The sequence below is a fragment of the Gossypium hirsutum genome, chromosome A06 (genome assembly GCF_007990345.1).
Source record: "Gossypium hirsutum isolate 1008001.06 chromosome A06, Gossypium_hirsutum_v2.1, whole genome shotgun sequence".
In the NCBI taxonomy this organism is placed as follows: Eukaryota; Viridiplantae; Streptophyta; class Magnoliopsida; order Malvales; family Malvaceae; genus Gossypium; species Gossypium hirsutum.
The window spans coordinates 99,373,902-99,400,390 of record NC_053429.1 but is presented as its reverse complement, the minus strand read 5'-3'; the positions used below and the strand labels follow the sequence as shown (position 1 = coordinate 99,400,390).

Sequence of the window (26,489 nt, the reverse complement as noted above, 5' to 3'; positions counted from 1 at the left end):
TATTTATGCCATTTCTCCAAAAGAATAAACAACAAGTATGCAATTACATTTCCTTTTCTATTCAATACAGTTGAAACTAATAATGCTCTATTTTATAACAATGTTACTAAATTAGTGAGTTGCTCACCTAAACACTTAGGTGAGTTAAGCTCACTAGTTTGACTTCAATTTTGAGTTTTGAAGGTAACCTTGTTTACATAATAAAAAATAGCTCCATTTTTATACTTTATGGAATGAAAATTTTCGAAAATAAACAAGCAGAAGCACAAGAGTGTGGAATTGGGAAGTAGCTGAAGAGAGATAAAAAGGATGAATACATAGAGTACAGTGATTTCATCCCTAGTTTCTCTTTACCAAATGATTTGATAAATTAAGTAATTGAATGTAAAAAAAATTTGTTGAATTAATTGAAAACATATTTAGCTAAAAAATAAAAAAGATATTGCCTAAACTAATAATAAAATCTATATCTTAAATTCATCAATATAAAATTACCAAAACACCACTAACTAATTAAAAATGAAAAACAAATAAAATTATTGGAAAATATTACTTTTAAAATTATTCACTCATCATAATTTCATTCTTAAATTACCACATTCATATTTTCCAAAATTAAAAACCCTCATTCACCAGGAAAAGGAACTATCACTTATCTTTTTATGTAACTTCTTCTTCTTATTTTTTTCATTTTGATAAATTTTTTTTCAAATTATACTTAATTACTTCAGTCCATCACAATTTAAAAAACTTATTATTGTTAAAAATTGATTGAAATGTAACCCAATTAAAATATGTCACGTCACGTTTCAATCCAATAAAAAAACGTTACATGACATCATATATAGTAACAATAAAAATATTGAAAAATAAATTATAAAATTTATATATACTATATTTTTTACCTACATTGTAGACTTGATAAATTCTGATAATATTATAAAATGACTGCTTGATTTAGTGTCACTTGATTCAATGACACCAACTCAATAATGAAATTACCAAAACAAATCAAAATTTAATTATAACACATTTTTCATAGGAATGTCATCTACTCTTAAAAGTTGCCCACCAAAATATTTTTTATTTTTATCTCTAATAATAAATGACTACCATTAAAAATACACATTCACTTACAAATAATTTATAAAATTTTAATTGATTTTTATTTCAAAATATAATTACTTTAATAAATACTATTTATTTTGAAAATATTATTTTCTCATATGAATTTTAGTATATATATATGACTTGTATTTTTACACATTTATCATGAAATTTTAAATTCTACAATATCCCATATATCACAATTTTTTAATTGTCCTAGATATATATGTAAGAGAAATGTAGGATGAACAAAGGTCATGAGATAATTACTTATATATAAATATATAGAGAGTACAAACTTGCTAAACTTTATTATCACCATCTCTTTTAAAACAAGTGGATTAAAAATTTGTTCTTTTAGTGGTTAGTTGAAATTATATAGTCTTAAAGAATGAAAAGAATAATTATAAGACATTAAAGAAAAGAAAAAAAAAAGACAAAGAAGATTGTGACTAAATCAATCTTCAAATAAGATTTGATTTGTTTAATGTGGAGATAAAAGGGGATTTGGTCCATAACAGCACATCTTAAAAAGTACATCCTTTTTGCCAATGTGATTGATGTGTGGTTAAGGGGCCCATATATTTTCTTTTATTATATACTTAGTAATTTGTTTAATCATAATTAAGCTGATTAAAAGGGCTCTAAAAGTATATGTAAGACAGTCAAATAAGTTCTCAAAAAAAAAAAAGGTGAATGGATTTGGTGAGCTAATTTAGCAATCAAGAAGGGTTATTATTTGAAAGAAAATTTGAAAAAGCCTTCACAATTCAATGGACCCTCCTTTCTCCATACTTTCACATGTTACCCACTAACATCTACATCTGAACCATTTAATTGGTAGGGCCATGCTTGGATGGGACATGACTAACATTAAACAGTGTTTTATTAACTGTTAACCTTTGTTTAATTCTCAATGTAGTCATACTAATTTTGTTTTGGTCCCCCAAGTGAAAACGAAATTGTAAAACATCAAATCCAGCCATTTAATACCCTTTTTTAAGGGATTAACTTGAATCTTTTTTGCTTCTTGTTGGTGTCATGATCTTAGTTTTTTTTGAACCTTCATGCTTACTTACAAAAGAATGCTTGAACTAAGTGTATATGTGAAAAGTGGGAACTAAAACAATCACTCTCAAGTGAGGTCTAGAGAATTTAGGAACTGGGAATGAAGCTATATGTCGCAAATTAATCACTTGAGGAAAGGAAGAAATAAATCTGAAACCACAAAAAAGGGGTGGAAATGATAAAATAGAAGAATTCTTAAACTCTACCATCTAAAACCTCGCTTTCCAATGAAAACCACAACCCACATGATCTTGCTTGGGAATATTGGAAGATCACAATTCATAATCCCTCTTAAAAGAAGATTTCCCTAAACCCCAACTCCCCAATCTCCCTCCCTTCTCACAATGCCCAATTTTTTTGAACTCTAAACAAGGCTTCTCTCTCTCTCTCTCTCTTTATCCTAGTGGCCCCATCTAATAATAGTGGCATTTTGGGTCTTGAAAATGACACTTGTCATAAGGTGATTGAATCATGTGTCATTGGTCATCCCCTGGCAGGAGGGTCTTGTTCTGGCTTACTTGGCAGTTCCAATCATGCACTAACATGTGTCACCCATAAGCTCTCCAACCTAGCAATACTAACCCCCCCAAAATTATTGATCTTAGTGAAGGGAAGGGAGATGGGGGCCCTAAATGATGGATCCAAAAGGCAAAGTACAGAGTAAGGTGCAATTATTCATGCCATAGATTTCATCCTAAGCAAGTGAAAGGAAAAAAATTCCCTCAAAAAAGCAGAGAAAAAGGGCCAGGGGAGAGGGGGTTGGAATAGCTAATTGTGTATATAATAAAAAAACATCATTAATTTTCTTTCCTTTCTTTCTTTTGGGTGACTGATTCCCAACTCTCTTTGTGTTAGCCAAGGCTAAAGAAAAAAGAGATTTCTCTTTCTTTCTTTTTTTTTTTTTCTCTTCTTGTATTCTCTCTTTCATTACTTCATTTGCTCCCTCCTTGTTCTTCTTTTTTTCTCTATGAGAGGCCAATATAGAGAGAAAGAAGAGGCATGAAGAACACAATCCGGTGCTGCATCTCTTGCATTCTGCCCTGTGGAGCACTCGATGTGATTCGAATAGTACACTCCAATGGCCGCGTTGAAGAAATCAGTGGCTCCATCAAAGCCAGCGACATCATGAAGGCTTACCCTAAACACGTTCTAAAGAAGCCTTCCTCTTCTTCTTCCGATGATGGGATGGTCCCAAAAATCGTCATCGTCCCACCCGACGCCGAACTTCAACGTGGCAAGATTTATTTCCTAATACCACTCCCTTCAACACCCGATAAAACCCGTTCCAAAACTTCCTCAACAACCAAGAAGAAAAAAAGAGACAGGCTTGACACCACCACCAACAACAACGGCGGCGGCGCCAGTAGCAACGGCCGCAACCGCCAGCATAATCACAGCCGAAGCATGAGCAACGCCAACAAGAACAACAACACAATTTCAATGTCGAATCTTTTGATATCGGATCAGTATTTAAGTGAGATACTTTCAGAGAAACTATCAACGCAAAGGGATCGAAGAAGAGGCCGAGTTGGGGTGTGGAGACCACACTTAGAGAGCATCTCCGAATCTCCAAACGATGGATGATCATCATCCACGTCACTCTGTTATATTACTACTACTACTATTTTCTATTAGAAGTATGCCTATGGGGTTTACAATTTTCTTCAGATTTCTATCTGATTCATTTTTAGGAAAAAAAATCCGCCCTATCATCCATTAGGGTTGAAGCAACAAGCTGCTTATTTGCTTTTTTCTTTTTTATAAGTTTCCCACTTCCTTTTCTACATTTCTTTTCTGCCCTTTTATTAGTTTTTATTTTGAGTTTTGTATATATAGGCATAGAATAAAAAATAAGAATGCAATGCAAGAGAAAAAAAGAAATGAAGCTGAAATCTGGGAACTGTGGTGATGATAAATCATACAACACATGCTGTTATTGTGGGATCTTGGGTCCGGATGATTTGCCACAGTTGCCGGGTTTTTAAGTGCCAAATCTCTTGGAAGTTGTAAGTTTTTTTTTTTTGTAAATGCTGAGAGAAGGATTATTTGTGGTATTTATTTTTATTGTGTGGGGGAAGTAATTATTTGCCGGGGGAATGAAAGGGTACGATAAACAGTAAGCATAAATTTGGTATGGACTCCAATTCAAGGCATTTAAGATTATTAGAATCTTTAAAAGGGGTAAATGCAAAGGTGGTTTCTCATCGTTATGATGATGATGTGAGGACCGTCACTTTCAACCATGGATAACTTGGAAAATTTCATCAATTAATTTCTTTTTTACTAAAAATTTACTAATAATTTTAAATAAAACTTGCAATTCGGATATAACATTTAATGATTTACAATAGACTTTAAATTATTAGTTAATCATATCATATTTGAAAGCAAGAAAAAGGAAGAGGATCTCTTTAATAAAAAATTTGAAGATAGTTGCATAATTTTCTTGTGGTGGGGTGATACAAATCTTTTGTGTAAATCAACATAAAACGATATTCAAGATGGAATTAAAATGGGAAAAACTTTCAGTCAATTTTGTAATATGTATAAAAGAAATAAAAGCCAACTCAATCATTAGTTTCTATAAAAGAATGAAAAATCAAAGAGCCTATATTGATGAAAAGTGACAATTCATTGTGATGAAAGCACATGATCAAAGCTATATATGCCATGTTCCACAATCAAAACCGAAAGGAGAAGAGTTCACATGATGATCTTTAGTATGATATGCTAGAATCCATAAACATCTAGGGAGCTTGGAACCACAATGAAATATCCCCATCAACTAGAGAAATAAATAAACAAATAAAAAGAAAAAGAAATTAATTAAATCAAAGTGACTTTTGAGAGTGTAAGGAATAATAGTCCCCACGTATAAAACCTTTTTTCCACTATAGAATAATTATAATTGCAGTTGCACTAAACAAAGTGGGCTTTGGAGGGGGGCATATAAATGTCTTGTAACTTTTTCATTTTTTCTTCTTGTTGTTTTACAAGATGGATTTATTAGATGGTGAGTGCCAACAGCATCCTTTAAAGCTAATTTAACAGTAAAGTTTGACCACTACATTGGCTGGATTATTTGTTTCTTTTGCTTGAGTTTCACTTGTGCTAGCTACCTACCTACGTTCTTCATCCCCATTATTTTCCATCTTAATATATAAATATATATATATGTTTCTGAAGCTATAATTTGCAGATTTTATTTTATCTTTTAGTTTCTGGGGTTTTCGCAGTCCCACCATCTGGGGCCAACAAAAAGGTAACATAAGATAGATATCATTGTAACACTATCTATTTCAATTGGTGCCTTGGCATGACAGAGTTGCAGTTCATTTTATCTGCTTCATTCTGTAAACCTTTTTTGAAATATGTCTTTTTCCATCCTTTTTCATTGATGGTTGAATTGAACCCTTTTTTTATTTCTGAATCCTAAATAGATAAAATTATTGCCTTGTGTTCATATATTTGAATTTTTTTTTTAAAAAGGGAAGATTAACCTTGTTGTACTAGTAAAGTAAAGATAGTGATGAGACCCGCATAAGGTTGATGTTTTTGTGAAATGTGATCTCAAGTGTTAAACACTGTTTGCCGACATACATAGGATAGGAGGACAAATTATGGGACGATTGATCCATGATTGGACACAGCAGTTGAAATGCCCGGACAAGGAAGAGGGCCATACCCCCTTTATTACTACTTCAACTAGAAACATATTATTAAGCTTTTCATTACAATGTTTATAAATAAGAAATTATCGAATTTGTTTAACTCGGAGAATCAAGGTCATGCAATATTCAATGAAGAAAAAGCATTACCATATCCAAATAATTTAATTTCGTTTCCAAATCTTATGATTAGTTAAACCCTCCATATGCATCACTTTTGGTTAGACCATAAATATGTGTTATATATAAAAAAAAAGACCTGAAATTAAAAAGCAAAAAAGAAAAAAATAACAATTTAAAGCGGCGGGGGCGCCTCTCTTTGCCGCATTGTTATATAATAATGTGAAGATGGGGTGTCTATTTTATTTTTAAACTGTAAGCTGTTCATTTTCTTAGTATTTCAGCCCATGTTTTTTTTTCATTATATAAAATTTTGGATTAAAATCTTGATGGTAGATAAAATGTTCCAAATCGGGTCGTCAATCTTGTCGTCTTCCATCTTTACAAGTGGCAAATTAAGGAATGGGGGCCATTCCTTTTGCTTATAAATATACGTAGTAGCTATGTATACTGTTAATAAGAAATTTCTTTCTTCCAAACTTGGATTGGCGACTTGGGAGTTGGGACCCTACTCCAATATTTAAATTTATAATAATCAACTACTATAAAAAAAATATTATACATAATAATTTAAGGCTTCAATATTAATGGTTGACATGACTTTTAAACAACTCATTATTATTAGGCATATTAGGCTTTGTTTTGTAAGGCTTCAATACTAATTTTGAAACATTTGAATGTATCTCATCGGTATAGCTATTTATTTTTGGCATATACAGTCATCATTTTATCTTATCTTGTAAAATTTAAATTATTATATATCCTTTTCTCAATCACTTTTACATTAATTTATTTTTAATGATGAACAAAATTGAACCCACATACATCAATATTAATTCTATTTTTTAAATTAAAACAAATTAAAAAAAGATTTTTTTAAAAGAAAAAAAGAGTTAAAAATTAAAACTAAGATTTGAAGAAAAACAAGGAAAACAATAGTTAAAATTAAGGAAAATCAATGAGATGAAAGTCTTGTCAAAGTAAACTTTTTATTTGATTCAAAAGTTTGATCATTAATGTAAATATAAATTTTGATTTTGTTTAATAAGTTGGTTATAGTTGTTGACGATCGCCTAATAACCTAATCACTTCTTTCCTTCTTGATAATTAAGACAATCGTCATTAATTACTTTTTTTATTAACAAACAACCCATGATCGCTTAGAAATTTAATATATCAATATCCTTAAAAACAAAAGAGACCAAATTCTAATCGACAAACGTACAATCAAGGTTTATTTAAGTTAGATCTCATACCCGTACAATACAAATAATCATGAAGACGTAACAAATACTAGAAATCAATCGATCGACTAATTATCTAATTGACAAAGCAGTTATTTAAGCTATCAAATACCAGCCAAATATTATAACGAACTTGAATAGTTGTAATTAAATCAGAAGCGATGTAAATGCTAAAGAGAAAAAAAAAGATTAAGAACAAGTCGATCTCACAAATGTGTAAAATCAAACTTTAAATATTACTTCAACTAAAAAGAAGAGTTTAGCAACCTCTAAAGAAAATAAAATACAAAATCAAATAAAGTTGAGAGCGGGGATAAATATGTCTCTCGTCAAAGATCCTATTTATAAAGTTTAATTGACTTTAAACTAAACTTGATTTAGACTTAAACATTCGAAAAGACAACATTAACTTTACATCTTGAGTTTAAAACAACAACCAAATCGAGAAAGCCAAAACAACTTAATTTGATTATAAAATTAGTCTCAGATGGAATTGAGATTAATTAATTATCTACAAATTTCAGGTTCCCTTATGCGTTGTGGTTGGCTGGATAATGAGAGTCCAAATTGAGAAGCTACTTGTCACGCCTTCACAATCCTTGTTGTAGCCTTCACTTTGCAGGTTGCTTTCCTTTTTTATTTTTTAAGAAATTATAGTACTTGATAGTCTTGATTTCTATATATAAACAAACAAAATATATATAAATATTATTCATTCTCTTATTTCTCATGATGGAACTTCACATCACATGAAAGGAAGAGTTCTTTGTCTCTGTTACACTGCCATATATAAAACTGGTATGTTAAAAGTCACTTGGAAATATTTTTTTCATTGTTGACAGTGTAGTGTTACATGTTTGATTTATCCTCGTAAAATTTTTAAAGATTTAAACTTCGAGTTGTTTTCCGAAGAAAGTCTTGATAGAAATTTACATTGATTGAAGTGTGAATTTGCATCTCGCGTTGATTCCATTGTATGAAAGCTACAAACTATGTATAATCAACGGAAGGATAAGAGACCAACTATTTTTGTTATGTTCTTGGGATTATGTTAACTTTGTAGTCTGTAAACTTTTTATCACGTTTTGATGTTTAGCTTAACCATGCATGAGTATATATTATTTGACATAAAATGTGTTTTTATTTTTTTAATATTTTAATCAATTTTTTAGATTATATTTAATTCTAATATTTCAATTTTAAAAATATAATTGCCAGTGACCAAATGGAAAAAATAGATACAAAATTGTATATTTAATTGTCAAAAATGTTAATTATAATTTTATTTAAAATGTTTTTAAATAATTTATATTATGATCAATTATATTTAAATATAAAAAATGTTTTAAAATTAATTTAATGCCTAAATACCAATAAAAATATGGAAATAACAAAAATATTTTTACTAACGGAAATCATTTCTAAGTCTGTCGCTATATGTTACGTCCGTCAGTAAAGGCTTAGCGGGATAACCAACAAAAGCAAATCAGGCATATACCAGATGGACACACCCTATAACAACGGTATAAATTTGGTTGGGTTATCCTATTTGACCACCTGTATGAATCTTGGAGCCTTACATCAATGGTTTTTTATACTTATAGAGCGAATGTTGTACGTGAATATATGGCAACTTTGTTTTAGTGTATTGAACTTACCTTTTGTGTAAAAAGCTAATTTAGTTTGTTTTTGTGATAAAGTAGTAGTAGTTGTAATTTGGTTCGATTTTATATAATTTATTAAGAATAAATATTTTTTAATTAAAATTTTTGGTTAAATTTATTTTTGGATAAAATCTACCAATAAAAGTTAGTTCGATGTAGTCGATTTTATTCCAAAATTGATTCAGTTTCGGTTTGAGAAAATATAAAGTTAGTTAAGTTGATTTTTTATATTTTTCAACTCAACTGACTGTCACCTAATAGCACAATTAATTTGGGTTTTTTTCTTCTAATTTTAGATTATTTTTAAGTTTAAGTAAATTATTAATGAAAGAAATGTGCAATTTTTAAATAATTTTTATCCTTTTATCTTTTCTCTGATTGTTAGTGTAATTATATAAAAACAATTTATTAAATACATTGGTATTAAAATGAAGTAGTAAAAAAATTGGATGGAATTACTATTTCAGTTAGAGGTGTTCAAACGGTTAGTCGATTGATTAATCGAACCGAATTAATATTAACCAAATTAATCAAAGTTTTTAATTCTTTAACCGTTAACTGAATCAAAATTTTTTCAAAAAAATTAACTGAACTGAAATATTTCAATTAATTCAGTCGGTTAACCGAATTGACCAAAATTTATATGTTTTTTTTTTGTTAAAACGAGTATAAATTATATTTTAAAAAATAAATTGATGCTGTTCATTTGACCAAACTAACTGAATTAGTAATTGCCTAATACATATAATATATAATATTATTTATTAAGTTTGGTTAATTTAGTTAATTACTCGATTTCAAACTGAATTAACCGTTAATCGAAATTCTAAAAACCTTTAACCAATTTCCGATTGAACTAAATCAATTAACCCGACTGATTAATCAAATTAAATCAATTTAATCAATTAATTGGATTTTAACCCAACACCTCTAAATTCAGTATATTGAAGATATAACGCACGTATGGTAACCTTGTGTTGTTGTAAAGGATCACAATATCGGCCCAAATAACTTGAGTTTTTCAGTTGATAGGCGATAGCTTTTGAAATCCCCAAGGAGACAAGCTCTCATTGAATTTTTGGACGGCATCCAGATTACTTTATGGTTTTTATGTTCTTTTCCCCTGCCAGAAGGCTATTATGCTTCTTTATGCACATTTTATTTTATTTTATTTTATTTCTCAAAGATGTCCAAGAATTGGCGAAGCATAAGCTTTAGAATTTACGCCACGTTTGGTTCGCTGTAATGTAATAGAGGCGTAATGGAATAGAGGCGTAATAGGTAATTCTTTTGTTTGGTTGAATGTAATGGAATAGAGGCGTAATGGTATTCTTGTGTTTGGTTAAATGGAATAGAGGTGTAATAACATAAGGAAAAAAGCTAAAATGACTAGAATACCCTTAGCAGAATTTTTTTAAGTTAGATGATTATTGTTATTGTTATTAAATTTTAATAAGATTATTAATATAAATAATAAATAATTTAATCATATTTTAACATAATTGTTATAAAATATAATTTAATAAAATATATAATTTAATAAAATTTTTAATAAATATTCTTATATGAATTTACTAATAAAATCATAATATATGATACTAAAATATAATTTAAAATAATTATTATTAAATATAATTTAATAAAATTGTTAATAAATATTCTTATATGAATTTACTAATAAAATCATAATATATAATACTAAAATATAATTTAACATAATTGTTATAAAATATAATTTAATAAAATATATAATTTAATAAAATTGTTAATAAATATTCTTATATGAATTTACTAATAAAATCATAATATATAATACTAAAATATAATTTAAAATAATTATTATTAAATATAATTTAATAATAATATATAATTTAATAAAATTCTTATTCTTATATGAATTTACTAAAATCATAATATATAATACTATAAAATATAATTTAAATAATTATTATTAAATATAATTTATAATCTACTTTATTATTATTAAACTGCAATACATATTTAATGTGCTAAAATATCATTTGTGGAACAAATAATTTAAATATTCTACAATAAAAAATTATTAGCAGTAATAAATAACTTTAGAATTATATTTTGCATAAACATAATAACAATGAATATTAACAAAATGTTAAATGAGATTCATGAAATTCTATGTCACAATCTATATGTTATACAGTTTTGCCACATCAAAAAGTTAGAACATTGTATATGACATACCATCCCAAATATTACAAACAGAAAAAGTTACGAAAATGTCATCAACAAAACCATAAATTTTAATGGTCAGCAAGAAATCTTCTAACCCATTCCAACCGTACATCAGAAGGTAAACTAAAGAAAACTACCATTTGAGTTGGATGATCCGGAATTTTACTCAATGCTTGAAACTGTTCATCCAGAGTTAAACCTTCTATTTCACATAAGGTTGGATATAAATTTGCCGCTTTCTGTTGGATGCCCTGGTGAACTACCACATCGGAGGCAATACTCTTACTGATTTGTTCGCCAATTGCCCGCATGTTTTCAGCCAATAAAGTGGCAGCATCATTAACTGAAGAAGAAAAATGACCAGTTGTATCAGAATTCTTTTTTTTCCTCTTTGAAGATGAGGAACCCCCTTGGTTTTTGTTTGTTTGCGGCTCCGTGGCAGAAACATCCATGTCATCGAAAGAGACATTAGCATCGCAATCATAGTATTCATTTCTGTCTTCATTAATATCTGCAGAAGGTACATCCTCAGCATTTATTTCTTCAAGAACGTCAGCGGCTGTTTGAGCGTCTTTCCCAGTCGCTCGATCTTTTGCGTATATGGCAGTAAGTTGGTCGTAGTAAGGGAAACTACGATGTTTGAACTGACCGGCTTCTTTATGACTCTACAAAAACGAGGAAATCATATTAGTTATAAGTTTGGTAAGAATAGGATAATAAAGAGTTGAACTCATTCTTACCTTTAAATAAGAGTCCCAGACCGCATCTTCAGCAACAATGACCTGCCTATGGTCGTCCCAACCAAAACCGCTATTGTTTTGGCCATTAAGCATGTCATACACTATTGACCAATCTCTTTTCAGTAACCTAATCCTTGACTCGATATTAGGTCTTGCCTTCAACATCGCATTAGGTAAAGCCTTCTCTAACATTTTTTCTAACTCGTTTAAGTAACCGGCTTTGAACCCCGTATCAGCGTTAAATGTCCCAATATTGTGCAAGTCCACCATGCAGGAAACCAGTGCTGCATCTTCTTCTGGAACCCATTTCCTTTTGGTTCCTCGAGATGATTGTGAAGGAACAATTGATTCTGGAACACCTGACATAATTATCTTAAGAAAAAAAACAAATTAAAATTAACTTTAATATCACACTATCAAATAAAAATGAACAATACAAATTTAGAATCTTAACGAGTACATTGCAACAAACAGTAACTTCAACAACACAGATGTGTATAAAAACAAGGCTATTCAATAGAATAGGGTACCATAAAAGAGATCAACAGGCAATGATTAAATCAAAAACTTACAGATACTTGAACAACTAATGATGACTAACTAATGAGTGTGATCAGTTAATTACTAGTTGTGGCTCTCCTTAAAATATACAAAGTGATTATATATATAAATATACAAAGTGATTATGGTCAAGTTGAATAAAGTTGGAATACTGCTTTATGACAAAGGTGACAAATAGGTAGCTGTGGTTTTTATTACTTTTATTTAATTTTCTGGGAAATTTTCATTCAAAAAAACCACAAAATTAAGTAATTTCTTAAAGAAACTGATTTTCTTTTGTTTAAAAAAAAAAAGGGGAATTGGTTGTTTTCAAGTATAAAAAATATGTATAGAAATATATTTGACGTTTTGATTTAAATTTATATAAAATTTCATCTTTTTATTTCTAGTTCAATTCACTATTAACTATTACAATAATCATTTTTATTTTCAGTGTCCATCTTTTTATTTATTTATTTAGTATTAATACTTATCTCTCAAAATAAATAAAGCAATTTAATATTTGTATTGTTTAAAAGTAAGAAACAAATACAATTAAAATAATGTTAACAGTTAATATATAATACCCATTGGTCAAATTTAAGAAAAAAAGGGAAAAATTATGTAATATTAAAAAATTAAAATATTTCAACAATTTAGAATAAATTAAAAAATAAATTACTAATAAAATAATAAATAATTTCCTATGTTTAAAAAAATACAAAAAATTCCTATTTTTAAAATAAAAATAAACATGCTATAATAATAGAAAAACATTCCTAAAAAATAAAAAAAGTAAACAAATATTAAAAATGCTCAAAATTTCTGCAAAATAAAAAATGAGATATAATTAGAAAAGAAACAAGTCTGGTTTCATTTTCATTTTACACGCAGACAGATAGACAAATTGTGTTTAACAGTCAAAAAAAGGGAGATCGCTTTCGCTAGTTTCTATTACTGCACATGGCCAAATTAGTGGCTATATGTGCATGGCAGCCAAAATCTCGTCATCTTCCATTAAGTTTAGGGTAGGATTTATTGTGGCATAATCTAAAGAGTCATTGTCTAGGTTGAAAGTTATATGTACATTGGATTTAAGGGAATCTAAACTCTATACGAGTACATTGCAACAAAGAGTAACTTCAACAACACAGATGTGTATAAAAACAAGGCTATTCAATAGAATAGGGTACCATAAAAGAGACTAACAGGCATTGATTAAATAAAAAACTTACACATACTTGAACAACTAATGATGTAGTTTAACCAAAATAAATTGGGAGTAAAAAAGTACATGGATACAGCCATGGGTAATGTCAAAACTCAAAACAGCACACCATATTCCTTTCTTTCCCTTCTTCCAAAACAGCACAAAATTACATCTCTTCAAATCATTCCAATTAATAAACAACAATACAAATTCAATCCTTGAATGAGGAACAAAATGAGCACCATCATTAAGCAACAAAATGCAGAAGGTAAACAAAATGAGGAGCAAAACGAGCACCAAAGTTTGCAGCGTACGGAACAAAATGAGGAGCAACAAAACAGAGAAACATTGGATTCCCAATATGCAAATCTAGAAGGTAAAAGAGCATCATCATTTAAGGATGTATAATAGAAGTAAGAAATTTCAAGCATATACCATCTAGATCATATGATAAGCCCACACAGTAATACAAACACAACTTTTTATGAAGTTCAATTTGGAACTTAACAATGGGTCTAATTTTGTTTCTTTATAAAGGTGTTGGCTTCAGCTATTGCAAATAGGAAAGCATCACTACCAGAGGCAGATAATACCCAAATTTATGGTGAAAAGAGAAACCATGATAAGTTCATGTATGCAATTAGTTTAACAGAAAAGGCAGTTCTAGAAATGTTGAATCTGTCGTCATAAAAAAACATAAAAGGGAAAACATGTTGAAAGAATGTTAGGACAGACAATTTTTACCTTGATTGAATTGGAAAGCTTTTCTTGAGGGTTTATTTGGAGATACTTGGGATTGATCTCTCTACTCACTGCATTTGAAGAACACAAGTCTGTTATGGTCGACAAAACTGTACATATATAATATACCTAAATGAAATTGAAAGAGGCTGAAATAATATATAATTTAATAAAACGGCAACATTGTTTAAGATACAGACCCAAATGTTCTTCAATCCTCCGTCAACATTAACAAGTTCAAAGAAGAAAGATGATTAAAGCCTAAACTAGCACAACTAGAACATACGATACATTAAACAGGTGGAAAACATCACAACTTCAGACAAGCCTTCAGCAAATTTAAACTGATTTGATATTAACTTAAAAGTTCCTTGAAATCTTCAAGCTTCGTTTAACTTCCACTATCCTGTTTATAAAGGGAGCTTTCCAATTGGTTGCTTAGAAATACAATAATAATTTAAATAATCTATTTTTTTTAATGAGCAGTTCTAAAGAATTGCTAGAATTAGATACTTTTCTTTCCATATTTCTCTATTTTCTCAGAACACAAACAAGTATCAAGCCTAAGAACCACAAAATCTTGCAAATCTGAAACGATCCAAGCAAGAAAAAAATAGCAAACCAGAAAGAGGAAAAAAGAAAAAGAAGCAGATATACCAAAACTTTCTATACTTGCCTAAATAAAATATTTTTTTTAAAAAAAGGAACTACTTCAAAATCCAAGTGAGTAATTGAAAGCTTCGATCGATCTCAAAACCGTATAACAGCTCGAGAGTCCAAATAATTAAGACTAGTGCAGAAGCAGCAGATGAAAATGCTGGAAAAAGCCAAATTTTCTCTTCTTTAAGTGAAAACCTTTAAAGAAGCCAAGTGTGTATACTCATTCAAAAGAGTAAAATAATTGTGTAAGGATGTGTTTGGTTGCTGAGAAAGAGCAGAGAAAAAATAAATAAATAAAATACAAAATTCAGAGGCGTGAGGAAAAGGATGCAGCTTTTTTGCTCGCCTCTCCTTTTTTTTCCTGCTGAACACAAAAATGAAATTCCTTTTATTTGGGTTTCAAATAAAAGAAGAGGAGGATTATACAAAATTAGCTACCATTGTTCGCATGCAATGGCGCCGAAGATCCTTATGTAATAGCTTGTAATGAGCCTTTCTGATTTTTCAAGATTTGGAAATATTTGTCGTCAGGATTTGGATTTCACAAAAATACAAATAAAATTAGCACAGAGAAATAGAGAAATACCATTCAATTTCCATGAAAATCAATCAAGAAACCAATGCAGTTGGTAATTTCCATGAAAAGCAAACATTGTTTTTTACAAGTTTCAAACAAAAAAAAAGAATTCAAAACATACCCAGAAAGAATGGAGATCAACGCAACCTTGTCGGAATGTGGAGATCAATAACCTTGACAGAGCCCTAGTTCTTGCTCGAAAACGATGAGGCCGGAAGAAATCAGGAGGGAGAGGGTGGAGGTGGAGGTGGCTTTCGGGTTGGGAGGGTAAAACAGGGAAGAAGGATTCGGGACAACCTAAAACGCAACTAAACAGACCTTTCCATCCGGAATGGAAACCATCAAATATGATGAATAAGGGCGTAATGTAATCAGCCCGTAATGGGGCATTACGTCCAACCAAACGTCCGAATAGGTAGGGCCCACCGAATCGGGCTGTAATGGGATTCCCATTACATCCAACCAAATGGGCTCTTAGTCTTTCTTTCTCACTCGTTGGCTTTTAGGTTACTTCTAAAGGCTGAGACGATTCAATTGGCTTGGCTTGGGGGTACCGAATGCTGCTTTTAATCTCTCTCTCTATATATAATTGAGAATTTTATGTGAGGGTAGTAAAAGTGTCATGGAGGTTCTTATACTAATAATTAAATTGCATTTTAGTTATTCTATTAAAAAATGAGCAAATTAGTCCCTGTACATGAGATCAAAAAGTAAACAGGTCATTCTGGTAAAATTTTTATCCATTTCTACTGTTAAAAACTGGTCCAAGTACAACAGCTTGAAGTATATGTGGCACGTCACATGTCACTGTATGGTTATTTTGTCAACTACACCAATTTTAAATAGTGCAAAAGGATGAATTTTTGAATAGAAATGACTAATTTACTTTTTGATCTAACATATAAGGACTAATTTATCTAATTTTTCATAGAAAGGTAAATATAATCTAATTCCTAATATAAAAAATTTTATGATACTTTTATCGTCTTACAAATTTAAAATATACAAAATTATTAGAAAATGATAAAACAATAAGAAAACAAAAGACATACATATCAAAACAACAAATATCTAACAACAAACTAAACAAGTTAAAACTTTGAACTACAAGTAATTAATGTCTCTATATTCTTAATTAGTTTGTAGAGTTAGGATGCAGTACTAATCATGGGTTAGGTTGATGCAAAATTTTAGGTCCGTTTTTTAGGTTTGGGTCTGATCCAACTTAAAAAATGGGTATAAAATTCTGTCTAATCTTGACCTAGGTTAAAAATGCTAAACTCGTGCCCAACCCAATCCACTCGTGTCAAATTTTTTAGATTATCTTTTATATAAAAATAAATTTTAAAAAATATAATACATCAAAAACATTAAAAAAATTAAAATAAATGTTTCCCAACAAATTGAAAATGCATTAAAAAAATCTTAAAACTTAAATAACACTAAGAGTGTTACGATTTCGCAAGCAAATGCCTCTAGAATAGTAGCTAAATTTACAACAAAACAAGAGTTATACAATATCCAAATAATAACAAGAAAATATTAGCAATGTAATAGTGAAATGACATTAAAACAACACAAAAAAAAAAACTTTTAGGGTAATTTGGGTCGGGTCTGAGCCGAAACAATTCTATCCAAAGCCTGGCTCGTTTTTTTTATTCAAGCCCATTTCTTGAGCTTATACTTTTACACAAACTCTTTCAATTTTTGAATGGAATTTTGGGCCTAGACGAATGACCCAGCCCATTACCAATTCTACTAGGATGTGATTATATAAATTATTACAAGGTGATTGCTGGTAACTAATTAAAATTCTAAAGCAAACTACTAAGGCAAGCTTTGCTAATTATGACATTGACAACGAATTGTTTTCAGGTTTGTAATTATAAATGCTTCACCCAAAGTGAGAGAAACCTTATAACATGAAAGCAGTAGAAGCTTTTATGAGTGCTACATTAAACTTGGAACGTTTGCCTTTGTGGTATACCCCTTCCCCTCCTCTTCTCTGCTTTAGCTTAGTTTGTTTGGTGAATACTATACCTCATTGATCATCCTGCACCAACCAATGTTGTAACATTAATTTCTCTAACTTTTACATATAAAAGAAATGGCAATATTGAATATTTATGTTCACTGCATATTCATTCGATGTCTGTCTATGAAAGTTCCCTTCTATAAATGCAGGGGGATCAAACCAGTATATATAACCCAGGTACTTTATCTACTTTTTTGTTTGTCTTCAAATTTTCTTTCAATTCCCAACTTAAATGAGCTCAATGAAATTCAAAATCCAATAAAACTAGTTATTTATAGGGTAAACTACACCATTAGTCACTAAACTATAGGTAAGTTATCGTTTTGGTCAATTAACTAAAATAAAGTTACAACAGTTTGGTCATTGAACTATTCAAAAGGTTTCATTTAAGTCACTCAACTATTCAAAATTTTTTTATTTAAGTCATTAGGCTGTAAAGTTTTTTTTAGAAGTTCCGCGAGCAAGCTTCAAACGACAAGTTGATAATTGGTACGTTGGATTAGTACCCTTCAACGAGTAGAATAACATACTTTAGATCCAAGTCAATTTGATGGCCAGTGTCGAAGATTAGAGAAAAAAATTGTTTGATTTTTTATTTGCAATTTCGTGATGTCCAAAGTTGTTTCATGAAAAAAATGAAGTGTAGAAGAGAATGAGAAAGAAATCTTTCCGATTGGTGCAGGCAGTGCGAATAGAAAAAGCCATATAGCATCGATTTTAATAGCTCGGAGATTAAAAAATGAAAAACATTTGAATAATTCAGTGATTAAATTGTAATTTTTTTTAGTTAAGTGATAAAATATATCAATTTGCCCACAATTTAATGACTAATTGAATATTGAAATAAAATATGAGAGAAGCAAAGATAAAAAAAAGCTTTCCGTCATTTTTATTTTTCTTCTGTATCGTTGGTTAGGGCAAAGGCATGTATTTTAATGATGCTATTTATGGTTAAATAAATATATGAATTTTCATCAATCAAAATTCAAACACTGATAGTCCAGTCAATATATGATTTAACGATAAAAGGCAGAAACAAATTCCAAAATCAAAAGTTGAATCCAGTGATCAAGTTTATGATTATCACCAACAAACAATTTAAGCAGATTTGAAAATAATTGAGTAGACAAATTAAAAAATAGAAAATTTATTTTAAATAATTAATTACAAAATACGGAAATCATCTTGATCCAAAACCTCTTCCTCATTTGTGCTTGCCTTCAATCTTTCTCTTAACTTACTTTTTCCAACCATCCCACAAATGCTAAAATTATATCCTTTTAACTCTCTCCCTATGTCTTAACATTTTTCATTTCCTTTCTCATCAACAAGTAAGGTTTTTTATCGCTTCAACACCAATGGCGACCACAAGATTGCTCCATCAAAGTTGGGGAAGCTAATGAGGTTTAGAAATTTCTGGACTGAATTTTTAAGATTTGAATTTTATAAGAACATCATGACTGGTTGGGTAGTATAAGTTTGATTTTTCACAATTATTTCATTTTCTTTTGCTTTCAACTATTATGGAGTGGGAAGAGAATTTGAATTAATTACTACCCTAAATCTTAATACATGCACTTCTTTTAATTTCATTTATAATAAATAATTAAATAAACGGTAAGGATCTTCATCAAGGAATGAAGCTACACAAGATTTCTTCTTTTTCCTTTTTTTTTCTTGGTATTAATAGAAGAGTGAATGGGAGGAGAGAAGTTCTTTTTTTTTAAATATTTATGTATATATTTTTAATTTTTCTATTTTTTATTAAAAATAATTTTTTTCTTTTAAAACATATTTTTTATTATTTGTAGTTTTATATAAAAAATTCAATTTTATGTATATTTTATTTTTATATATTATTTATATATATATATTAAATTTTCTATATAAGTTTTAGAATCTTTAAATTTTTTTAAAAATATTTGTACATAGATTTAAGGTTAAATTGATAGAAATTATAAAAATTGAGGACTAAATTTATTAGTACACCAATTACAAAACTGCCACAATTAACCATCTAAGAGTTGGGTGACAAAAAAATAATTTCGAAAAGATTAGTGATCAAATAATTACTTTTCAAAGCTAAGTGAGCAAAACAAAAATTTATACATAATTAAGTGACTATTAATGCAGTTTAATGCAGTTTACTCAATAAAAAATTATTTGAACTAAAATCCAAAAAGAAATAATTGAGAGTAAAAAATATTAGAATAGTCTCAAAATTTCTAAAACAATAAAGAAAGATTTTAAAAAAGAGCGTGACATTTAGATGCCAAATAATAATTCTACCGTTGCTTTAAACAAATTTTGGCAATATTTATAGTGTTTTTAATTTTCAACTTGTGCAATGCCCTAATCATGTATTAAATTTAAAGTATAATAATAAATTTAGTTAGTAGTATTTATCTCTTTTTAAATTAATTTTTCTTTAAGTTAAATTTATTATTAACTTTTTAAAAAAAAGACTCAAATTATTTTTTTAATAGAAATGTTGACTAAAACATTAATTTTTGTTATGGTGTTGGCTTGGCAATTTGTGCGGCAATCCTATGTATACTTTGTTCTACCATGGCACTATTTTGTTTTATATGTCATATCAATAAATAATTTAATAATTATAAAAAATTATCAAAATTTAAAAAAAATTATAAAATTTCATACAAAAAAAAACATGAAATTTACGGGATTGTCATAGAGTTTTGATGTTTCAAAACTAAACATTTTAGTCAGTATTTTTGTTAAAAAATAATTATTCTTTTTAAAAGGTTAATAGTTAAATTCGACTCTTTTTAAAAAATTGAGTGCCAAATTTAACTAAAAAAAAAATAAAGACCAAATTGACAAAAAAATATAAAAATCAAGAAATAAATTAATCATTATACCTAAATTTAAATTTACAATTCAAATTTAAGTCCTGTAGATATTAAATGTTTAAAAATAATAACTTTAGTTTAATTTACAAAATAAGTAAATAATGAATTCCGATTTAGATAGTCAAAGTCAGTATGATTGGAATATTTAAATCTATTATCTACGTAAGTAAAATGAATTTAAAAAAAAAAAACCTAAAAGTGAATAACGATATCAATTTTGGAATCTACGGTGGACAATAATTATAATATCTAAATAAAAAATACTATATAAAGTGGAAAAAGAAATTTCTTTTAGGTTGTATTTTTGTAGTTGTAATAAGAAATGTTAGTCAACCTGCACAACCTTTTGCCATGCATTCCATTAAAATTTAAGGAAACAATGAAAAGCCACTAAAAAATAAGATTTATAATTTTGTTAACCACTAGTATTAGGCATAAATTAGTGTATCTTATTATATTTATAAAAATGGCTTCCAAGATTAATATGTAAAATACTTTTGGACCACCATGTCCACTACAATTTTAATTTTTTTCACCAAATAAAATTTGAATTTCAACTTCCAAATCGAATGAGTCTATATAAATTTCACATAAGATATATATATCTCAAGATGGACATTCTTGAACGGGGACATAGAATCCAACATAATAAAAGAAGATCCCAAATAAACAAGGGAAAAGGTAAATAAGTGAGAATTTTATCGAGAAAATCGTTTAAAAGAAAATGTAAAAAGGTTTGGACAAAAATATAAGTTCGAATTATCAATTATACATCTAATTTCTATTTAATTTCAATTACTATTTCATTTTCTTATACAAATATCGAATCAAATTCATTGATTTATCATAATTCTATATTAGCCCTTCTGGCTCGTATAATTTTTCACATGCCATTAATATTCATTAATCACAGTATGTATACTAATCATCAAATCATAATATCAACCCAATTCAAGTATCATTTATCAAAATTTTATTTTATACCTCTATTAATTTGACTCGGACTCTAACGAATACACGGATCCAACCAATCATACCAGTTTGGCACCTCGTGCCTCATCGGATAATGACGAAGTAAATAGTTTGCACCCAGTGTCTTATCGGCATGTAGTCAAAGTAACCCTGAACTCTTCCTATCCTATTGCATGCCAACTATATCCGACTCTACCTGAATAGTTAATAGGGTAATGATTTTTCAATTTCATTTATAAGCCAATTTCTTAATTCGATGTTGTCATTTCATCAACCAATTATCAATTTGTATGCATAACATTATAATCCATCTTATTATAAAGCCAATTTTGCAATTACAACCATATATAATTGTAATAGGCCAATTTAGCCTAGGCCTAGATTACAAAAATAAAACAAAATTTAAACCAAAATAATTAAAGTTCAGAGTCCATTTACAACAAGTTACATGCCCAATTTACAAACCCAAAAACTAAAGAACCCTAGGTGGCCCGTTGGCCCAAAAACTAAACTCAGTTTCAATAAAAATCGAAACCTTAATCCCATGTGAGCCTTCAATGCCGCAACCTCCTCGATAGCGCCCCCCGTGTCGTCTGACACCCCTCTGCCACCGTTGACTCAACCACCACCTGCAAAGAAAGAAAGCACAGAAGTAGCAGAGACCACACGCAAGCAACAGTAGCAAAAATAATAAAATAATATATAAACATGGGCTAGAAAGACCAGATGAAAAATGTAATCTTTTTACAGAGAAAAAAACAAAAGAAAAAAAAAAGCAATAGAAAAATAGAATAAAAAAAAACTTCAAAAAGATTTTTTATTACTCATTTTTTTTTTCATAAAAATACAAAAAAAAAAAGAGAGAAAGGTTTCAAAAACATACTGAACGTTTGTACTTTGCCATCGTGGGTGGAAGATTTGGCGATTTTTAGGGTTTTTGAAACCTAAAAAAAAATCTAAAATTTTTGAGGTTTTTGCAATTTTTAAAGGATTTTTGGGAAATATTCCCCCAAATTCGGACTCTGGAAGTCGAAAAGCTCAAAGCGGGGTCTTTTGGTGTTTTCCGGCCACCGGTGGCCGTCATGTGTGGGCTCGTCGGATGTTGAGGGTTGAGAAAAAGAAAGAAATAAAGAGTTTAAGTTTTTTTTAGAAACAGATAAAATGAATTTTTAAGCCTTATTTTTTACTTATATAGCGTAATAATATGACGCCGTTTTGGGCTTATTGCTACGCCAAAACAACGCTGTTTTAGCCAACCCACATTTGACTCGACCCAAAGCCTCAAGATTCGCGTGTTTTTGGACTGGGGTATAATTGCAACCCCAGTCTTTTCGCTTTTCAAGCAGTTTGCAATTGGGTCTTAATCTTTTTTTTTTTTACAAATTAACACATGATTTTCATGTGCTTTAATTTAATCCCCAGTTCGTTGATCTGCAAAGGAAAGGACACGTGTCCTGGGGATGGGGTTAATTGCTTATTTATTCCCCACTTGTTTTTGCGCATTTGATTTTAATCCTTTACTTTTATTTTATTGTTTAATTTGTTTATTTTATTATGATTTTTACTTTAAATTTTGTTTAGGTTATGATTTAGTCCCTTACTTTCAATCTTTTATATTTTATTTTTCTTTGTATTTATTCATTTATTGGTTTTTCTCTTCTTCTTTTTTATTTTCATTTTTTTTCATTTCTCACTATTATTATATTATTTTATATATTATTATTATTATTATTTATGTACTTTATTACAAATTGTACCCTTAATTTCATTTATATTTTAATTTGATCCTTTATTTTCAATATTTTATAAACTATTTTCCTCTATATTTATTTATGTATTTATTTATTTATTTATTTCCTTGTCCTTATTATATTAAATTGGTATTGTCTTCTTTTTTTGTGTATATTTTGTCACTGATATTATTATTAACATTGTTATTATCTATTTTATTTTCCCTTTGATTGTTCATATTAGTATTAAAGTAGTATATATTATGTGATTATCGCCACCATTATATACATCGTGAATTGTTTTAATTAGTATATTGATATTATTGTTATTTACTAGTGCGACATTTTTATTCGCATATTATCGTTTTTTACATTACCATTTTGTATTACTAAAATCACGTCACGAATCATGTTTAAACATATTTACCTATTTTCGTATTATCCCTGAAGAAGAGAAATACACATCGTTTAAATATGACGCTTATTATTATTCAAAAAATTTCAAAATAAGGCAATGTTTCGTATTTAGAGATTCGAAAAGTCGTACCCTAACTTACGGGGTTTCGATTTTTTTTGTTGAACCTAAATGACTGAATATTCTCTTAAAATTAAAATACATGAGATTTAAATAAAAATAAAAGGCAAGCTTATTCTCAAGGATTTAAGGTGTCCTAACTTACGGGATGTGACATTTTGTTATCTCGAGACGAGAGTGTCTTTAATATTCGTTTTGATTTATTCAAGATTTTTAAGCAAGAATAACATTAATATAAAGAGGGATTGTATTTTAAATTCTTTTTCGAGTTTTCAATTTTCGACACTAAGACATTAATTAATCAATTAGGTACCAATTTTGGGCATTACGAGGGTGCTAATCTTTCCTCGTGCGTAACCGACTCCCGAACTCATTTTTTGAATTTTGTAGACAAAAAAAATCGTCATTTTAGTAAATCAAGCCATTTATTAAAAACGATCAATTTACGAGGTGATCCGATCACACCCCATGAAAAAAGATTGGTGGCGACTCCCATTTTTCATTTTTAAAATAAAAAGTCAAACTCAAAAAAATGGTTTCGACAACAATATTTCTAAATCTATTCAATTTACTCCTTTATTTTGAAGATCAAACATAATCATATCAATTTGATTCAATTCAACTAATCAATCTCAGATTGCAATTCATTATATTCAATTTATCAGCCAATTTGTCATTTGTTTATGATTTAATCCATATCTCACCTTTTTGTACCAAATCGTAAACAATCAAAATTTCATTTAAAAATATTTACAATTATAATTTTAAAAGTATAACAATTTGACACAAACATACTATATGAACTTACCTGGTCAAAACAAAAAACTATCAATTCTTTAAGGACTAATTAACAAATTTGCCTTTTCCCTGATTAATTTCAATTGAGTCCAATTATCAATTTATACAATTTATCAATTTCAACCCTCTTATTTCATCACATCATAAACATGTATTAGCTAAATTTCATTCTAAGCAGGCCAATTTGCCCGGGCCCAAAGAAGAGCAAAATTACAAAATAAATAAAAAATAAGAAAACAAATAAATAGTAAAAACCCACATAATTAACGGTCCAATGTCCAAGTACATGACCCAAGTACCAGACCCAATACAAACAGCCCAATATTGAAAATCAACCCAAATTATAAGCCCAATAGGCCCATTTCCCCAACAGTTTCAGAAACCCTAGGTCACCTCCCTTTCCTCTTGCGCTGCACACATGTTCAGCCTTAGCGCCTCCATACGACAGCCACGCGCGCCTCCATATGCCTCACGCCAAGCACCAGCGCATCCTATACCTGCAAAAGAAACGACGAACACACAGCAAGAAAGAAACAAAAATAAAGGATATCGCATTTTTCATTTTTTTTCTATCATTTTATTTCTCTGGCTATAAAGCCAAAGGATCGGTTCATTGTAATTTTTTACGCGATACTACGCACGTTGAAATACAAATACGAAGCAAAAAAAATAGAGATTAAAAAAGGTGTTCTTGGTTCTTTCCATTTTTTTCTTTTTGTTTACTGTATTTTCTTTTTTTTTTCTTTCTCTTTGTAAATCTGTCTAAACAAAAAACTAACTAAAAAGAAAGAAAAAACCGCTCACCTGAATCCAAAGAAAAAATCGCTCACCTGAATCCCTTTCGATCTCGCCGTCGGAGTGATTTCTCCATCGTTGTAATCGGGTTCGACAAAGGGACAGAGAACTCCCTTTCTCCTCACTCTTTGGTTGCTGAAGGTTTAGCCTTCGAGAGAGTCTTTGAAGATGGAGTTTAAAAGCTCGTTCTCCGCAGCGCCGGCCATTGGCCACGGCGGCGATTGAGTGAGCAGATGATGGCCTTTTCGGCTGAAGAGAAAAGGAAGAGATGGGGGGTTTAGGAGCATTAGGTTTTTCTTTAATTTGTTTTTAGGTGGCTGAGGGTTTTTTTTAGGGATTTTAGGTTGGTTTTTGTTCAGCTAATGAAACGGTGATGTTCCAAGGGAAGAGATCCGCGTGTCAAACCGCTTCCAGACCCGAACTCGTGCTTTTGCTCGTCAAATGGGTTAATTGCGTGATAAACCCTTCCCCTTTTGTGCCGCATTTTAATCAGCCTATATTTGTATTCCTTTTTTTTAAATTATCCCTGCAATTTGTGTGTGGTTACATTTTAGCCTGCGCTTGTGCGCAGCGTTTTAGGGCCTGGATTATTTCCAGTTTGAACCCTTACGCATTTGTGCGTTTCGCACTTTAGTCGTCTTTTTGATTATTTTATTTATAAATTAGCTCATTCATTTTAATTGTATTTTAATTAGATCCCTTTTTATTTTAATAGTTCATTTCCCTTTATAATTTGTCCCCTCTTTTTTAATTCTATTTTAATTAAGTCCCTTTTATTTTTATTTTTCATTTTATGGTTCATTTTTGTTTTAAAGGCACATTCGACATTTTTATCTTTGTTTTACATTTTATATTTTAGGTTATTTTAATGCTTTTATTTTGTTTCTCTTTTCTTAAATCACTATTGTATTGTTTGCTCTTTTTATGCCATATTATTACAACATTTTGCATAATGCTTCGTAAATATCCTTTTATATATTATTATTACATATATATATGCTTTATAATAAAGTTCAAGTTCATTTTATACACATAATTTCTTTTAAATTTATTCTTGTATTTTATTATGTAACCCTATGTAATATTTTTTAGCTATTATCATTATATGTATATACATTTGTGGACACCCGCATTTAATCTATACATTACTAAACCCATATATTTTATAACAAAGTTATTTTTATTTCATGCATATTATTAA

General features: G+C 29.3%; 2 protein-coding genes and 1 long non-coding RNA gene across 3 annotated transcripts; 1 reads left to right on the top strand and 2 right to left on the bottom strand.

Annotated features, from left to right (window-relative positions):
- Positions 1–2,790: 2,790 nt before the first annotated feature.
- On the top strand, positions 2,791–4,229 carry LOC107962321 (uncharacterized). Its single transcript, XM_041115510.1, has one exon. It carries the CDS (start codon positions 3,175–3,177, stop codon positions 3,757–3,759), a length of 585 nt encoding a protein of 194 aa, XP_040971444.1. The 5' UTR covers positions 2,791–3,174; the 3' UTR covers positions 3,760–4,229.
- A 6,762-nt stretch (positions 4,230–10,991) lies between these two features.
- LOC107962320 (uncharacterized protein At2g29880-like) lies at positions 10,992–14,451 on the bottom strand. The gene is made up of 3 exons (XM_016898660.2): positions 14,317–14,451; positions 11,823–12,194; positions 10,992–11,747 (listed from the first exon to the last, which is right to left on the bottom strand). The coding sequence occupies exons 2-3, from the start codon at positions 12,186–12,188 to the stop codon at positions 11,151–11,153; spliced, it is 963 nt and encodes a 320-aa protein (XP_016754149.2). The 5' UTR covers positions 12,189–12,194; positions 14,317–14,451; the 3' UTR covers positions 10,992–11,150.
- A 10,196-nt stretch (positions 14,452–24,647) lies between these two features.
- LOC107963499 (uncharacterized) lies at positions 24,648–25,909 on the bottom strand. Its single transcript, XR_001701948.2, has 2 exons — positions 25,298–25,909; positions 24,648–24,990 (listed from the first exon to the last, which is right to left on the bottom strand). It is a non-coding gene; the product is annotated as an uncharacterized lncRNA (long non-coding RNA).
- Positions 25,910–26,489: the final 580 nt, after the last annotated feature.

Coding starts and splice junctions, on each gene's coding strand:
- LOC107962321 (XM_041115510.1), top strand. CDS start 3,175: ATGAAGAACACAATCCGGTGCTGCATCTCTTGCATTCTGCCCTGTGGA.
- LOC107962320 (XM_016898660.2), bottom strand. CDS start 12,188: ATGTCAGGTGTTCCAGAATCAATTGTTCCTTCACAATCATCTCGAGGA. Junction 11,748..11,822: donor TCTGGGACTCTTATTTAAAG/GTAAGAATGAGT, acceptor TCGTTTTTGTAG/AGTCATAAAGAAGCCGGTCA.